Here is a 13919-nt window from a genome sequence, read left to right as displayed (position 1 = left end):
CTGAACCAAGGAGGGGCAGCAGTAATGCAGGAGGCTCTGGCACCGAGGGAATTGAAGTCTGGCTGCCCAGGACCAGGCTGGGGAGCTGCAGGTTGGCAGTGGGGACACAGCAGCCAGCTCTCAGGCCGTGCGAGGCGTGTAGGACTGACACCCCCAGGGCAGCACTTGGCCCACTGGCTGCTCAGCCAGCATCTGGTTAATTCTTTCATCATGTAGCAAGATACACCCGTTACACCAACAGGGGCTCAATTCTTCTTAAACAACCCTGTCCTTGGAAGATCAGAGGTTCAAACTGTTCACGCCTCGTAATTACAGATGCACAAACTGTGTGAGCAGCATGGCACCTGCTTCTCAAACACCACCAGTAGCTGGATCATCCATCACAGAAAACCACCTGCACTGCCAGAGAGCCAACATTTTAGTGCTAATTAGTCAAGTAAACATGTAGAGCTCTGACACAGCCAGGTATGGCTCAGTCCCATGGAACAAGGTCACAGCTTTGCTCCTCTCTTGTCCCTCCCAGGAGGAGAGGTCCCCATGCAAGAGGGCCAGACTGAGGTGCTGCAGAACTTCTGCCCCCAAGTACTTCAAGTGCCAGGCCTGGGCATGGTGTGTGGCTAGCAGCCCTTCAGAAGAGCCCCCTCTTATCCCCAGGCTGACCTGGACACCAGCCCTGGTGCTGGGAGAGGCAATACTGCCCTAATAAGGTTTTCTACTCTACAAAACTACCCCTCCTTAGGAGTGGACTCAGCAGTCCTGGTGCACCCAAACGCCTGCCAGAATAAGAAGTTTAGCTGGGTTACCAGTGCTGGGTTATTCCTGACCAACCATCAGGGCCAGAACCAGACCAAGTCTGGCTTTTTTACCCAGAGACATGTGAGCACACTGCTGCCAGCATCCAGGCTGCCTGCTCTCAGCCATCTGCAATGGAAATCACCTCCACCCATCATCTCAGCTTTAAGTAACAACAGCAATTAAGCTAGATCAATTGTACCTATGGAACTCCATAGGTATCCCACAAAAACCACAGCACTGTGGCACAGCAGAGAGCACAGAGCAGATCTATAAACCTCCTGAAGAGCAAGCCTGACTTCCTAAATTTATGTAACCAAATGAAGAAAGCCCTTTTTAATAATAATTTTTAAAAGCCACTTTGCTTAAAAGATAAACCAACATGTTTCAGTACAGACTACTGGTGGCTGGGAGATCTGAAACTCAGTTTCATTCAACTGAGCATGTTCTTCAGTATCACCCAAGCAGGTTTATTCCTTTCATTTTATGCTCTTCAAGTGCAGAGGCTTTCCTGCAGATAGTGAGAGTGTTTTTTCAAGAAAATGTAAACAAAACTTGTGCATTCTACTATCCCAGCTAAGCTTTCCCTGGAAGTTTCTGGCAGGAGTAAAACAACTAAATAAAACCTTATTTTCAAGTTCTAAAAAAAATAATAATAATACACACATTATTTAAAAAGCATTAGAAGTCATTTGATCTTCAAAGCCATTTGAAAAATCACTCAGAAGAGGCAACCTGTAACTGTGCTGGTTATTCTGTACCTTAAGCATAAGCAAAACAAGTAATTGTTTGTCCTGGAAAGCTGAAATTAATGGACTCATGACAAAATTGCATATGAACAAATCCCTGCATAGGAAGTAGAAGCTAATTTGTAGAAAAGGTTTTATGTTTTTCAGTGCATACTTATGGGCATACTAAGTGCAATCAGACCCAGATGAACTAAGATCTTTTCACATCTTGCAGGATAAATGCCCTTACCTCCCTACTTTCTACAAACTCTTCTCAAATAAAGAAAACATAAGAAAAATACACGAAACAAAGAAGTCAAGTTCTCCTCACTGTTCCATCAGTGAGGGGTTAACATCACTACCAGTCTGTAACATAGGACAGCAGAGAGCTTGGTCAAGCTGTTTGCTTCCTCTGCACTGCTCCAGCAGGACAACCTGCCTGCCTGCTCCAGGAGGGCCCATCACAGCTGCTGGTTGGTGAAGAAGGCTTTGCTCTCCCTGCAGACGGGGTTGACGCAGAGCGGGCAGCACAGCGTCAGCTGCCTCGAGCAGGTCTCCTTCGACTGGATATGGGAACAGACCAGGTCTGCCAGAGCCTGGAAGACAGTTAAATTGAAAAAATCACCAGGGAGCAAAACCTATCTGCATAAAATAAAACAAGGCTTTAGCACGTGGCACACAGACTAGGGAGACTGCAAAGTGTGCACCCACTAGATGATGCTTTCTAAGCACCACCCTCCTTCACTTCAGGGGACAATCCCACTTTAAACCTGCACTGGCAACATATCAAAAGAGAAACATTTTACTAAAGATTAATACAAAATTGTTGCTTTCTTTTGGTCATAACAACTTCGGAACTTCTTTTAAAAAAAACAACAACAAACAAAACAAACCACCAACAAAAACAACAAACACAAACTGTGGTAAAAGAAAACACTTTGTGGTGTACAGATTAAGCACAGGGGCTTCCACTTTTGCTCTTAAACTCACAATTCTTGAAAACTACAAGAAAACCTCCAAAATCCAGCAAACTGGCACAGCTGTTGCAACAAAGATGGTACCTTGGAGAACAGTGGATTTCCATTAAGAGACTCGGCTCTTCTGATATTTTCAACTCCACACTGAATCAAAAGAAAGGAGAAAAGAAGTTAAGTCTGCTTTATCCTTCACCAGTTAGGCTTCAAAATCTCCCTTTCAACCTCATTCAGAAGTCGCCCCAAAATGACAGAACTAAGTGCAATGCCACGTTTTTCACTACAGCAAAATAACTGACACAAAATTTCACTTTACTGCCAAAAAACAATGATTCTTTTTCAGTAAGGACAGCAGTGGCTTTAAGAGTCAAACCTAAAGATTGAAATTTCCACCTGTTTTGTGCTGCTAAAAGTTAATTTGAGTTAATCCAGTTCAAACTAACAGAAAAATGAAATTTTCCCCAAATCATATTGCAAGAAGCAACTACAAAGCAAATTTCAAACCAGGAAAAGTAAGCTTGGAGCACCACCATCCAGTTACAGAAACTGTAGAACATTCACCTCGTTAGCTAAAACTTGGGCATACTCAATATCCAGCTCATAAAGTGTCTCAATGTGGTCACTTGTAAATGCTATTGGGACCAACAACATGTTCTTCTTTCCTCTTTGGCACAGTCCTTTAATGGTCTCATCTGTCTGTGGACCAAGCCAAGGCATTGGCCCAACCTGTAGGAAAAGAGGCAGGGAAATTAAAAAGAAAAAAGCCTCATTAAATAATTCTTAAAAAGAACACCCACGTTTTCTTAAGCAGGACAGCACAGACCATATAAACATAATCATGGTTCAGATGGAGCCAGTTATTTGTACTAATGTGCTCTGCCATTTGCAGTAGTAACAGTAAGCACAAAGTGATGCAAGCAGGCTTTGTCAGGAATAAGAAGCCTGCTTGGATTAGGCTCACATTATTATTAGGAATGCCTATTTCACAGCAAAGACTTTGGAAAAATGGCTCAGAGATCCTCAAAAAGCAACACCTTAAAAATCCAGTAAGTGCTCAATTCCTCCTTCTGACAGAGAAAAGACAAATGTCAAACTAGATGCTATGAAATCATATATTTTCTAATAGACACATCAAAAATCTACTTTAAAACTCTGCAATATACAAAAAAAGGCAAGACACTGTGGATAAAGAGTTATCTGGAAAGACAGTGTGAGTAAAGTTTGGGATTTTATTCTAGAAGAAATACTTGTGGAAGATGGGGGGAAAAAGGCACTGAAGTTATAATCTTCTTAAGTTGAAGATCATAAAGTCCATCACCTGAAGAGCTTTGCAGTGATAAGGGGCCCTAGAGCTTCCCTGAGCACATACCTTGGACTGCCACACAAGCCTGTAAGGGTTGGAATAGTTCAGCTTCTCCATGACCCTCTGGACAGTAGCTCCCACTTCTTGAGGATACGGATCACCACGGTTCACAACCTTCAACACAGAAACACCAGATCTTTTTCTTCCAGTGAGCAGGTTGGGGCAAAGCCCACCAATGCCTGGGGAAGGGGCACGTGCTGCCCGTGACATGGCTGTGCCTGGGATGGGCCATCTCAAGTGCCTGGCTCATCCAAAATGGGGAGAAAAACTGTTCTTGCCCAGCACAATCCATGATGAAGCTGCTTTACCAGAACATCTACTCCTCCTTCCATGATAAAATATTAATTCTTCTATCATTGATATAGGAAATGTTACGTTTTGGGAACAGCACCGCATTTTTGAAGTATTATTCAAGAGTCATTTCCCTGCAGCTACTCTTTGCTGACAGAGGATGAAGTTGTTTATTGCAACCTTCCAGAGGTTCTACTTTCATTCTTTCAGGGAAATCATTATTACTGCTTTCTAGAAGTGAGAAAATAACCAGTTTCCCCCCCCATTACCACCTGGGTTTGGCAGGTTCACGAGGCCATGGCAGCAGCCACACCAAGTCTGACCTAACCCAGCACCCCATCTTCTCTGGTGGCCAAGTGTGCAGGTCTGAGGAAGCAGGAGAGCAGCCACAGCTCACATGGCTCACCTCCAGCTCCACCTCAGGCTTCCAACTCCAGCTCACTGCCTCCCCTTCCCACAGTTCTTTTTATCTGCCTGGCACTCCCACAGCTGTGGCCCGACCCCTGGGTGTGCAAGCTGCAGACCCCTCCATCCAGCCCAGCCAGTGTGACTCTGGTCTAACAAGGACAGAAGGGACCTGCTGACTCACAGACATGGGCAGCGAGTGTGCCGAGAAGAGGATGACAACATCTTTCCTTTTGTCAGGTGGAAACAGGCTCAGCTCCTTCTGGATATGATCGGTGAAGCACTGCTCAGACAAACAAAGCCAAGACCAGCCCTGTCAATCACAGCCTCCTCCAGCAAGGAAACATGCAAGGGTAAGCTTATAAAAATAAAAAAGGGGGTTTCATGTACTCTGTCTCATGGAACCCATTTTGCAGGTTCCCTGCAGACATGGAAGGTAACTAAGCTCTGCTGAGGTGTTTCATTGAAGAACACACTCTGAAGGAACAGAGGGTGGATAAGAACCATCTCATGTCACAGGAGATGGTTGGATGCAGGGAGCCTGCATCGTGCCAAAACATCTGGCATGAAATAACCATCCTTCTCCTCTAACTTCATACACAGGAGACACAACACATTTCATCACCATAACTAAAATACACCCTCAAATTGAAACGTTCCTTACTCTCAAGTTTAAAAAACAGAAAATATGTAAACACAGCCAAAATCAGAAGTTTCATCTTCTTTTAGCACATTCCATAGGCAAAATCTTGTAAGGTTTGTTAGAAGCTAAGACTTCATCCAGGTGACCTGTTTCCCTAGAATGTTTCTGTTGTTTAAAATTACACAGTGTTTTCACTGGAAGCAAATACTTCTAAAAAGGAAACTCAACAAGCACCTGCATTTGCTTAGTTCTTTGTTGTTTAAAGAGAGCAATGCAAAGATACCACGTTTCTCCTACGTCAGCTGATCTAAGAAAACCCCAGGGAATGTCAATTCGACACCACCCCAGACCTGTTCAGTCCACACCTCTCACTCTGAGAGCCAACTTCAAGGGCTCCCACACAAATCCACACCTGAATCAGAAGGGGATGTGTGGGCCAGCGGTCAATCACGCTCCACTTCATCTTTGGCTTCTCCCCCTTGTTATTATAGTAGCGATAAATGGCATTTAAACTGCTTCCTGAAAGACAGAACGAGCAGCACAGTTCAGCCAAGGCATTAGCAACCTGTCAGATCACAGCAGCTTCACAGCGAGGCCTGAAAATATTTTCAAATGCTGCATATTTAAAAAACAACCATAAATCTGAACCAGGGGCCTCAAGTGGGAACAATTATACCAACGTCCGTACAACGTGCGAGCCAAGAACAATTTGCTAAACCATTCTTTAATTACATTTAATATTTTAATTACAGTTCTGGTTTCCATGAAGAGCTGACTCAGCTGTGCTCCTGAGCCCTCACTTTACGCTGTCTCACAACAACAAGCAGCTATCCTTAGTTAAGTGGTTTCTACCCAAAATTCGGGGTGACAGTAACTACAGGAGCCCTCAGGCTGGCAAGGGAGCCCAGAGGAAGGGGAGGCAGGGCAGCCCGGCTGCCTGTGCTCACCGGTGGTGGAGCAGCTGTACTGGGGGTACTGGGTGAAGGCGATGGCTCTCTCGACGCCGTCCCGCTCCATCTCCTCGATCGCCTCTTCCGTCAGGGGGTGGACGTACCGGAACCCAATGTAGTACTTGTGAGGGGCTGCCAAGGCACAGGGCAAGAGGGGGCAGGGAAAACAGACAACTCTTAATAACACCTCACACAGAACAGACAGGCTGAAGTGGCTGAAATCCACTTGTTGATAATTTTCTGGCTGCTTTTCTAAACCACTGTCAATTTTTATTATTTTTTTTTTGCCAAGTGTTTTTCTGGTAACTCACTTTGCTGTTAATAGAATTTAGAAGTGATTCATACTACTGCTTGTTTCTTCAGGAAGCACAACTCTTCTGGTTTTACAGAGCTTGGCAGAGGCATGGTTTCCAGACTGTAGAGCTCTGACACTTTACTGGGTGAGTTCTGACATAAGGGATGTGCTGGTAAAAACGTGTCACTAACAGACACTGAATGAACAATGTTATTCTCACCAAGGACAACACTTTCCATCTCTAAACTTTCAGGGCCAGCTTTGAGGCTTGGGGAGCATGGGTTGGTTAAGGGAAGGGAGGGAAGGAGGGCAGGTTTGCTGCCTTATTTTTGTTCATTTGTGGGTTTTTTTTAAGTAGACGACAGAGGTTCTTAGGAGAACAAAAAGCAAAGTTTTGTTTTCAGGCTTTCCGGGTCACTAGCTCTGAAATAACACTTAACAGGTCTCTGAAGGAAGCAGATGTCCCGTGCTTGGTCTCCACTCTATACATTTATGCAGGATTCAGAAAACAGGTTTAGTCAGCCTCAGTTCTCTGCAGGAGGCAAGAGAGCTTCCAGATGGGAGCAGGAGCAAATAACGACCCAACTTCAGGAGCCCCAGGAGCCAGTAGCCTCATCAACATTTTAAATGGCATTAAAAACAGAAGTCTGACTAACCAGAGCAAAGACAGTAGGAGTTTAACCTGGGTAAGGACACACTGGGAGAAACTTGGACACCTGGCTAACTTGGACACTTCTTGCAACACTCTTGCAGTATTATGCTTTGTCCTGGAGCACAGGCAGCAAAGGAGAGATTTTCATGTCTGTACATATAAAAATTTGTTGTAACAGTCAAAGTCAGAACTACTGGAAGCAGAGCAACATCTCCTCCCACAAAGAGCTACCAACCTAAAGAAACAACATGGACCCCACATCTTGTGAGCTTTTGTTCTGCTGACAAGGGAATCTCACCTAAAATACAGCTGGTAAGAAATACTAAGAACCATTATAACTAAAACCATTTCAAAAGCAAGATGCGCCTTCTCAAAATATAATTACCATTGCAAGATGTTAGCCTACTTTATGCCAGCCCTAAAAAAAAACAACCCACAAGAACAGAAATGGATTTCCCTATCATCGTGTTTGTGTGATTTATTCTGACAGACTGCTGAGCCTACCCAACCCACTCCTTCTGCTTGTTCATTTTCAGACAGCTGCCTGTAACAAGAAGGCTTCATTTTAAAATTATATTGTTCCCAGATGACATGGGTGAGGTTGTTTATTTACTACTTTATATTAGTTCCATTGCCAAAGAATAACATGTCAAATGTCTAGTACAACTCAGCAAGTCAGTAGATTGATTCACTCACACAGGAGGGAATTTCACAGGTGGTTACTGGTACTAACATGAACTCTTCACCAACTGCAAATGCACAGCAGCTACAAACTCAACACCTCAAAAGGCCACATCAAGGTGAAACGAGTTTGTATCTCTGCTTTGCCACGTGTTTCAAGTCTTACACCACAACCTCTGAGCTACACATTGCCAGGGCTCCCTGTGAGGGCTCTGCTCCCTCTGGAAGCACATTCAGCTTCCTGAAGCCACCCTGAAGCAGCAGGGCACAAGGAAACGGCTGGCAGGCAGCCCCATGCTCAGCAATGGTCAGCATGTTCCATTTTTAAAACTGCAGCTACTGCTAGGTACAAAAGGAGGTCTCAGAAGGACTTATCAGGTGTAAGGACCGCACTGCCCTCATAAACAGGTCCTCAAACAAAAGCAAGTGGGAGTGGTACCCTGAGAAAAGCTGATAAACTTCCTAAGCTTTATCTTCAGAACCCACTGCTGTAAGAACCACTGCTGCCTGGGGCACCAGAGCAGACTGCAGCTGACTGTACCTGCAGAGACCACAGCTGGAATTGAGCTAGAGAGCAGCATCTGTGGAAAAAAGGACTGAACATCACTCAAAGGCACCAGTTACATGTTACAAAGTGAACAAATGAAATAAATTCGGTTTCAGCGTTCCAAGAGCATCGCTTTTCACCTTCAAGACCCTCTTACCAGTCTTCTGCCTCTGGTCCTTTTCTGCCTCTAGTCCCTTTCTACCCAAGTCTGAAGCAGGTGCCACAAAGAACTAGAAAATAGGCAGGAATCAAATAAGATGTATTGTCAAGCCTGGAGGGGGATTCCCTGACACCAGCATCCCAGCAGCCAAGGTCACAGAAACTGAAGGGAGAAGGCAGCGTGCAGCACCACGCATTGTGAAGCTGCTGAGCTGATGAGAATGGAGAGCTCTCCTCTCTGGCTGCTCTTACTCCAGCAGTTTTTCTATTAAAAATGTTCAGTGCTCCTATTGTAGCAGCAGGATGACAAGCATTATCTGCAGCTAACACATCAGTGAGGAATTCAGTGGGCAGCTCAGTGATCTCCTTCACTGCTTCTCCTCACAAAGGCAGGCTGCTGCTTCAAGAACAAAAAGCATAATGAAGAAAAGTACCTTCTCAGAGCACAGGTGACCCCCAGACAGGTCACTTCAGCCCAACCAACCACCAGGTACTGCTGCTCCCAGCTTTTGTCAAAGCAGTGGTGATTCACTGCCTTCTTCTGCCTGCCCCACGAGAGGCAAGACACTCAAGGCCATCACTCTTCTAGTGCTGCCACTCATGTTTATCAATGCCATGGTTTTAATATCACACAGCAGAAAAGTGCAACATAAAAGGTACTGTAAGCAAATGATCTATCACCTTTAGCAAGTGGCAGAAGAGGCACAAAGGCTTCTAGCTCACCATAGCTGCTAACTGACCAATAAAAGCTGAAGTAAAATTCAGCTAACTACCAATTTGAAAGCAGTTTAGCTAAACTGGTGCAAATGCCACCATAAATGCACTTCATTTGGGTGAAAATTTACTCAGGTCTCAGATTGGTTGGAGGTTTTAGGAGAGCCTGAGATGGCTGAATCCCAGCAAAGGAAGGTTATGTGCATGCCCACAGGTGTCTGTGTGCACACTGAGCCCTCTGCAACTGCAGTGAACCTGCTGGCTGAAGCCCCCAGGAGGACATTCACACAAGTGTCTGCACTCACAGCCCATCACACTAGTGCTACCAGGTCCCTTGGCACAGGGCAACCCAGACAAGTCACTGCTCCATGCTGCAAGGGAGCAAGGTTCAGGGAGACTCTGTGATCCAGAGAGAGGGGGGGAGGCTGTATTCACCTTTCAAGTTTTCTTATCATCAGGGAAGAACTGGCAAAGACAGTACCTGCTTCCACCCAAGGCAAACTGTTAGGCCTTATCTCCTGCTCATGGCCTTGGGTGGGGCTCACTGCTCAACCAAGCCATGCCATGTTCAGCTAAGAACCTCCTCTTTGAGTTCTGGTAGACATTGTGTTCCATAAAAATAGTTTAGTGGTCAGGGGTTGTGGGGTGGATGGTTGGACTTGATAATCTTGAAGCTCCTTTCCAACCTTGATGATTCTTTGATTCTATGACTCTGATTCTGAAATCAAGCCTAATTGGTGTTAGTTCTTTTATCCATCATTAACAGTTACAGACTCAGGCAAAGTTTCAAAAGCTCTGGATACATCCAAGCAATAACTGCAGAGGGACATTTCAGAGGAACATCTGAAAGTAAGACACTTTCTCTACCATAGCCATCTAAATTTCTTCCCATATTCAAATGAGAGGCAAGTGTATCTTTAGGGCATGAACCTGGTAACAACCTTCTGCATCACTTTCTCTTCAAGCACTACTCTCCCTTGATGAAAGAGGGAGCTGAGACCACCAGTTTAGGCCAGATGCCCAAATTTCCTGATGGCTGAAGCCATACAAGATGAAACATGCCAAAAGCTCCAAGGGGTGGACTTACCCAGAGCAGCTTTTAAGCAAGTCACCTTGGGTACAGCAACAGGTGGCAGCTCACAGCACATATGAGATCCAGCCCAAGGTGGGGAAACATTTGGTTGTTGGCTTTTGGTGCTGCAGTGTGTGGCTGCAGGCTGAGTGAGCACCAACAGCACACTCTAAAATCAGAGCCATTCTCTAATGTAGCCATAGAAGTGCCCACAGCACAAAAAATCATTTGCATGTGCAGGAACCCCTGCACCTTCTGCATATGCCAAGTTTTTAAGGAATAAGAGCTGCTGCAACACCTTTGCCATGATTTCCTAGCAGGACTGAGAACACCATTCATGCTCACAGTAAAGATGGAGAAGCAAAGGCTGCTTTATAAGCCCATGCTTTCAACACACGAAGCACCAGAAACTTTTAACAAGCACAGTAGGGTAGAGACATACCTGTGTGAGGGGACATGCTGTCCAGCAGCTTCACCATGCCTTCTCCCTGCACTGCTGTCCACTTCTTGATGGGTGATCCTCCTCCAATCCTGCTGTACTGCTCCTGGATTTTCGGTGTGCGGCGCTTGGCAATGAACGGTGCTAATTTACTGATGCATTCAAAAGGTACAGGCATTAACATCATAACCAAAGGCACCATCCCTTTCCCCAAATCCCTCTGTTGCAGTGGGTTTTCCATGGCAGGCTTCCCAAATTATGGCAAACCAGCATTGCATGGTTTGTTTACCATTATATCCCATCACCTTCCCCAACATATCGGGTGATGGGAAAGAGCATTTGCAATTGGAAGTGAAGTGTCTTGGCACACCTACTGACACCATTCACCATTAACTGCACCACCATTTCTGGCACTGGCAGGTCCCAAGACGAAGCAGTCCTAAGGAATGCTGGTATACACAGATGTTAAATGTCCAAGTAACACCCAACACTGACTGTACCACAGGAATTCAGAGTGTTCCTCACTTTTGAGCTGGCATTGTCATCAGATCTCTGTCCAGGAAGAGACGAAGTAAGAAATCGTGCACATCATCCAGCCTTTCTGGGCCTCCCATGTTTAACATCAAGATTCCTGTTTTGGGTTTCCTATGGAAGCAAGAGATATTTCAATTCCTAGTGACCAACAGTTGCTATTATTATCACCAACAAACAATCATTCTTCTGTATTTGTCTTTTGCAAAAACAGTCCTATTTGGAAGCTCAACCCACTTACGTAAAAGTATTAACTAGAAGCATGAATAGCTAGGGGACAAGTATTTACATGACCTCTACTTGAAACAAAAAATAAATAATAACTTCAAAACACAGAGTTTAACTGAAAGTAGACTGAGAAAACTAGCTCACAGCTGAGGGCTGCAGGGGAGGTTATAAAGCAGGGTCTAAGGAACGATTGGTTTTGTTGGGGTTGTTATTTTTTTCCCCCACAATGAGTTTTCTATGCAGGTACATGTCCAGCACACAGTTATAAGGATAATGACCCTCCTAGCAGAATGAAGCAGAGCAGGTGGTGATATCAGCTTTTACAGAAGTTGCTGCTCATCACAGCTCCCACCCAAGAGGTCAATTTCCCCACCAAATTGTTTCCCCTGCCCAAGGAAGCCCAGTGACCAGGAGCTCTCCTCTCCTGAGCAGACAGAGCTGAGGCTGCACAGGGAGCTTGGCCCTCCTCTTGTTAAACCCAGTCTGACAAAGGGGCACAGAGAGAACCACAGGCCTACCCTGATTGGGTCAGGACCTCAGCTTCCATTCCTTTCCTCCTGGAGACTCTATCAGCAGGTTGCTGAATAAAATCCAGGAGGCAGGAACCAAACCCCAAATAATATCCTACTGTTTGTTCTTCCACTGCCTCTGCACTGCCTCAGGCCTTACCACGGGCCACTGCCCCCCAGGATTCTGAGAAGAAGAGGCTGGGCGAATGCAGCCAGCCAGATAAAACCAATCACACATGCACCAAAAACCTCAATCGAGCCCCGTGACCGCCACGTTTTACTGCCACCACCAGCTCTGCTGTGCAAACCCAGCATATCAGAGAGAGACAGAGGGCAGGGCGGGCAGGGCACACCCGCCCGGCCCAGGGGCCCTCACCGCGCCGCGGGCTGGGTCCGAGGCCTTGTGCTCTCTGTCACCGCAGCTGCCGTCGCCTGCCCCCTCCATCGCGCCGGGACCCGCAGCTGGCTGCTGCCTCTCAGGGCTGCAAGGAAGAGAACAGCACAGTGATAACCTTGCACAGGGCTGGGGGGCCTCCTCACCAGGCAGGCACCAGCCCCTCAGCAGCCACACCTGGCAGGGCTGTGCTGCTTGGCGTTTTCTCCCTTAAGCTCCTCCAGGTCCTGGAATCAAAGCATGTAATGAAATTGCAAGCTCCTGCCTTTCTTTAAACACTAACAGCTTTCCAGATACCAGGCAGTAACCTAAAACCAAACAAAAGCTTCATTACTCTTCAAGCTTCAACCATGAGTCCAAAATAACCGGTGAGCACACATGAGAAACCAGGCAGGGCTGACACACTAAGGAAGCAAGTCTGTCAAGCTACCCAAGCCCTTGTGGTACAGACATACCTGGGCTAGCTCTAGACAAGCAAATTATGTCTGCATCACCTCTACCACAGATTGTTAGACATCTGTTATTTAGGGTGCCCTGCAAACTTCAGCAACTTGGGTCAGCACCCAAGCACACCGCTCCTCAGTTTGGCCCCGTGTCAGGTCACCCAGCAGCAATGTCAGGATCGGCTTTCCCAGGGATGTGAGCAGCCTTCCTCCTCACTACCCAGCTAGGCAACCTCTGTTAGCCCTGGATTTCAGCATCAGCCAAAATACGGCCCCAAACCAGGATCATTTCCTTCCCACATGCTGCTTACAATCCGCTTTTTCCAAAGCCCGCTTTGTTTTCCTCAGGGGTTCATGGCCATTACACGGTATTTTTTACTGCAACAATAGTGTGAATTGCCCGAGATGATAAAAAATGGTGAAGTGCCACATCCCCAGCTCTCCAGCAATTGTTTGGCACAACACTTCCCCTGTCAGGCTGCAGGAGTTCAGCAGCAATTGAGCCCCGACGGCACAGACTCCTCAGCCCAGCCACCTGCTGAGAGGAGCATCTTATGCTTCACAGTTCCCTCATAACATCCTGAACAGACGCTGAGCTCCCTCAAAACCTGCTGAAATCAACGGCAGTGAACAGCACCCTGCAAATCCAGCTTCTCACTCGGGATGAGGAGCCTGTGTGTGCAGCTGCCTGTGTCTGCAGCAGTGTCAGGGGGCTGCACAGCAAAGAACTTCAACTCGCAGGCTGCCAGTGCCTGGAAGGGTCTTTTCAAACACTTACACTGATCTTCCAGTTCTCGGGTTGTCACGTTTGAAGGACTGATACTGTATGTAAACTAGATGAGCAATAGGAAGGCTCGATAGCTGCCTTGATCCTTCTGTGCTGCCGACAAGCACCAGCAAGCATCTGCTCTACAGAAGGAGAGGCTTGAGCACATTTCTACCCGCACCAGGAAGCGGGTGATGCTACAACACCCGTGCGCGGCACCGGGACACGGGCCGGCACCGGGACACCGGGACACAGCGGGGACACGGGCCGGGACACCGGGACACACCGGGACACGGGCCGGCACCGGGACACGGACCGGGACACCGGGACACCGGGACACGGG

General features: G+C 46.6%; 1 protein-coding gene across 1 annotated transcript in view; it reads right to left on the bottom strand.

The window, feature by feature from the left end:
* Window positions 1–1935: 1935 nt before the first annotated feature.
* Window positions 1936–13919, bottom strand: part of FECH (ferrochelatase) — a 14989-nt gene continuing 3005 nt past the window's right edge. The window contains exons 2-11 of the mRNA XM_010003657.1: window positions 12350–12455; window positions 11231–11350; window positions 10709–10857; window positions 6144–6278; window positions 5609–5715; window positions 4738–4836; window positions 3864–3971; window positions 3056–3220; window positions 2582–2641; window positions 1936–2116 (exon numbers count right to left, since the gene is read on the bottom strand). Coding sequence (XP_010001959.1) covers window positions 1982–2116; window positions 2582–2641; window positions 3056–3220; window positions 3864–3971; window positions 4738–4836; window positions 5609–5715; window positions 6144–6278; window positions 10709–10857; window positions 11231–11350; window positions 12350–12455 — 1184 coding nt within the window. The 3' untranslated portion in view covers window positions 1936–1981. The remainder of the gene's footprint in view (window positions 2117–2581; window positions 2642–3055; window positions 3221–3863; window positions 3972–4737; window positions 4837–5608; window positions 5716–6143; window positions 6279–10708; window positions 10858–11230; window positions 11351–12349; window positions 12456–13919) is intronic.

The sequence above is a fragment of the Chaetura pelagica genome, unplaced genomic scaffold (genome assembly GCF_000747805.2).
Source record: "Chaetura pelagica isolate M959 unplaced genomic scaffold, ChaPel_1.0 scaffold488, whole genome shotgun sequence".
Classification (NCBI taxonomy): Eukaryota; Metazoa; Chordata; class Aves; order Apodiformes; family Apodidae; genus Chaetura; species Chaetura pelagica.
Note: the sequence above shows the minus strand (reverse complement) of the source record. Positions and strands in the feature narration are given on the sequence as shown.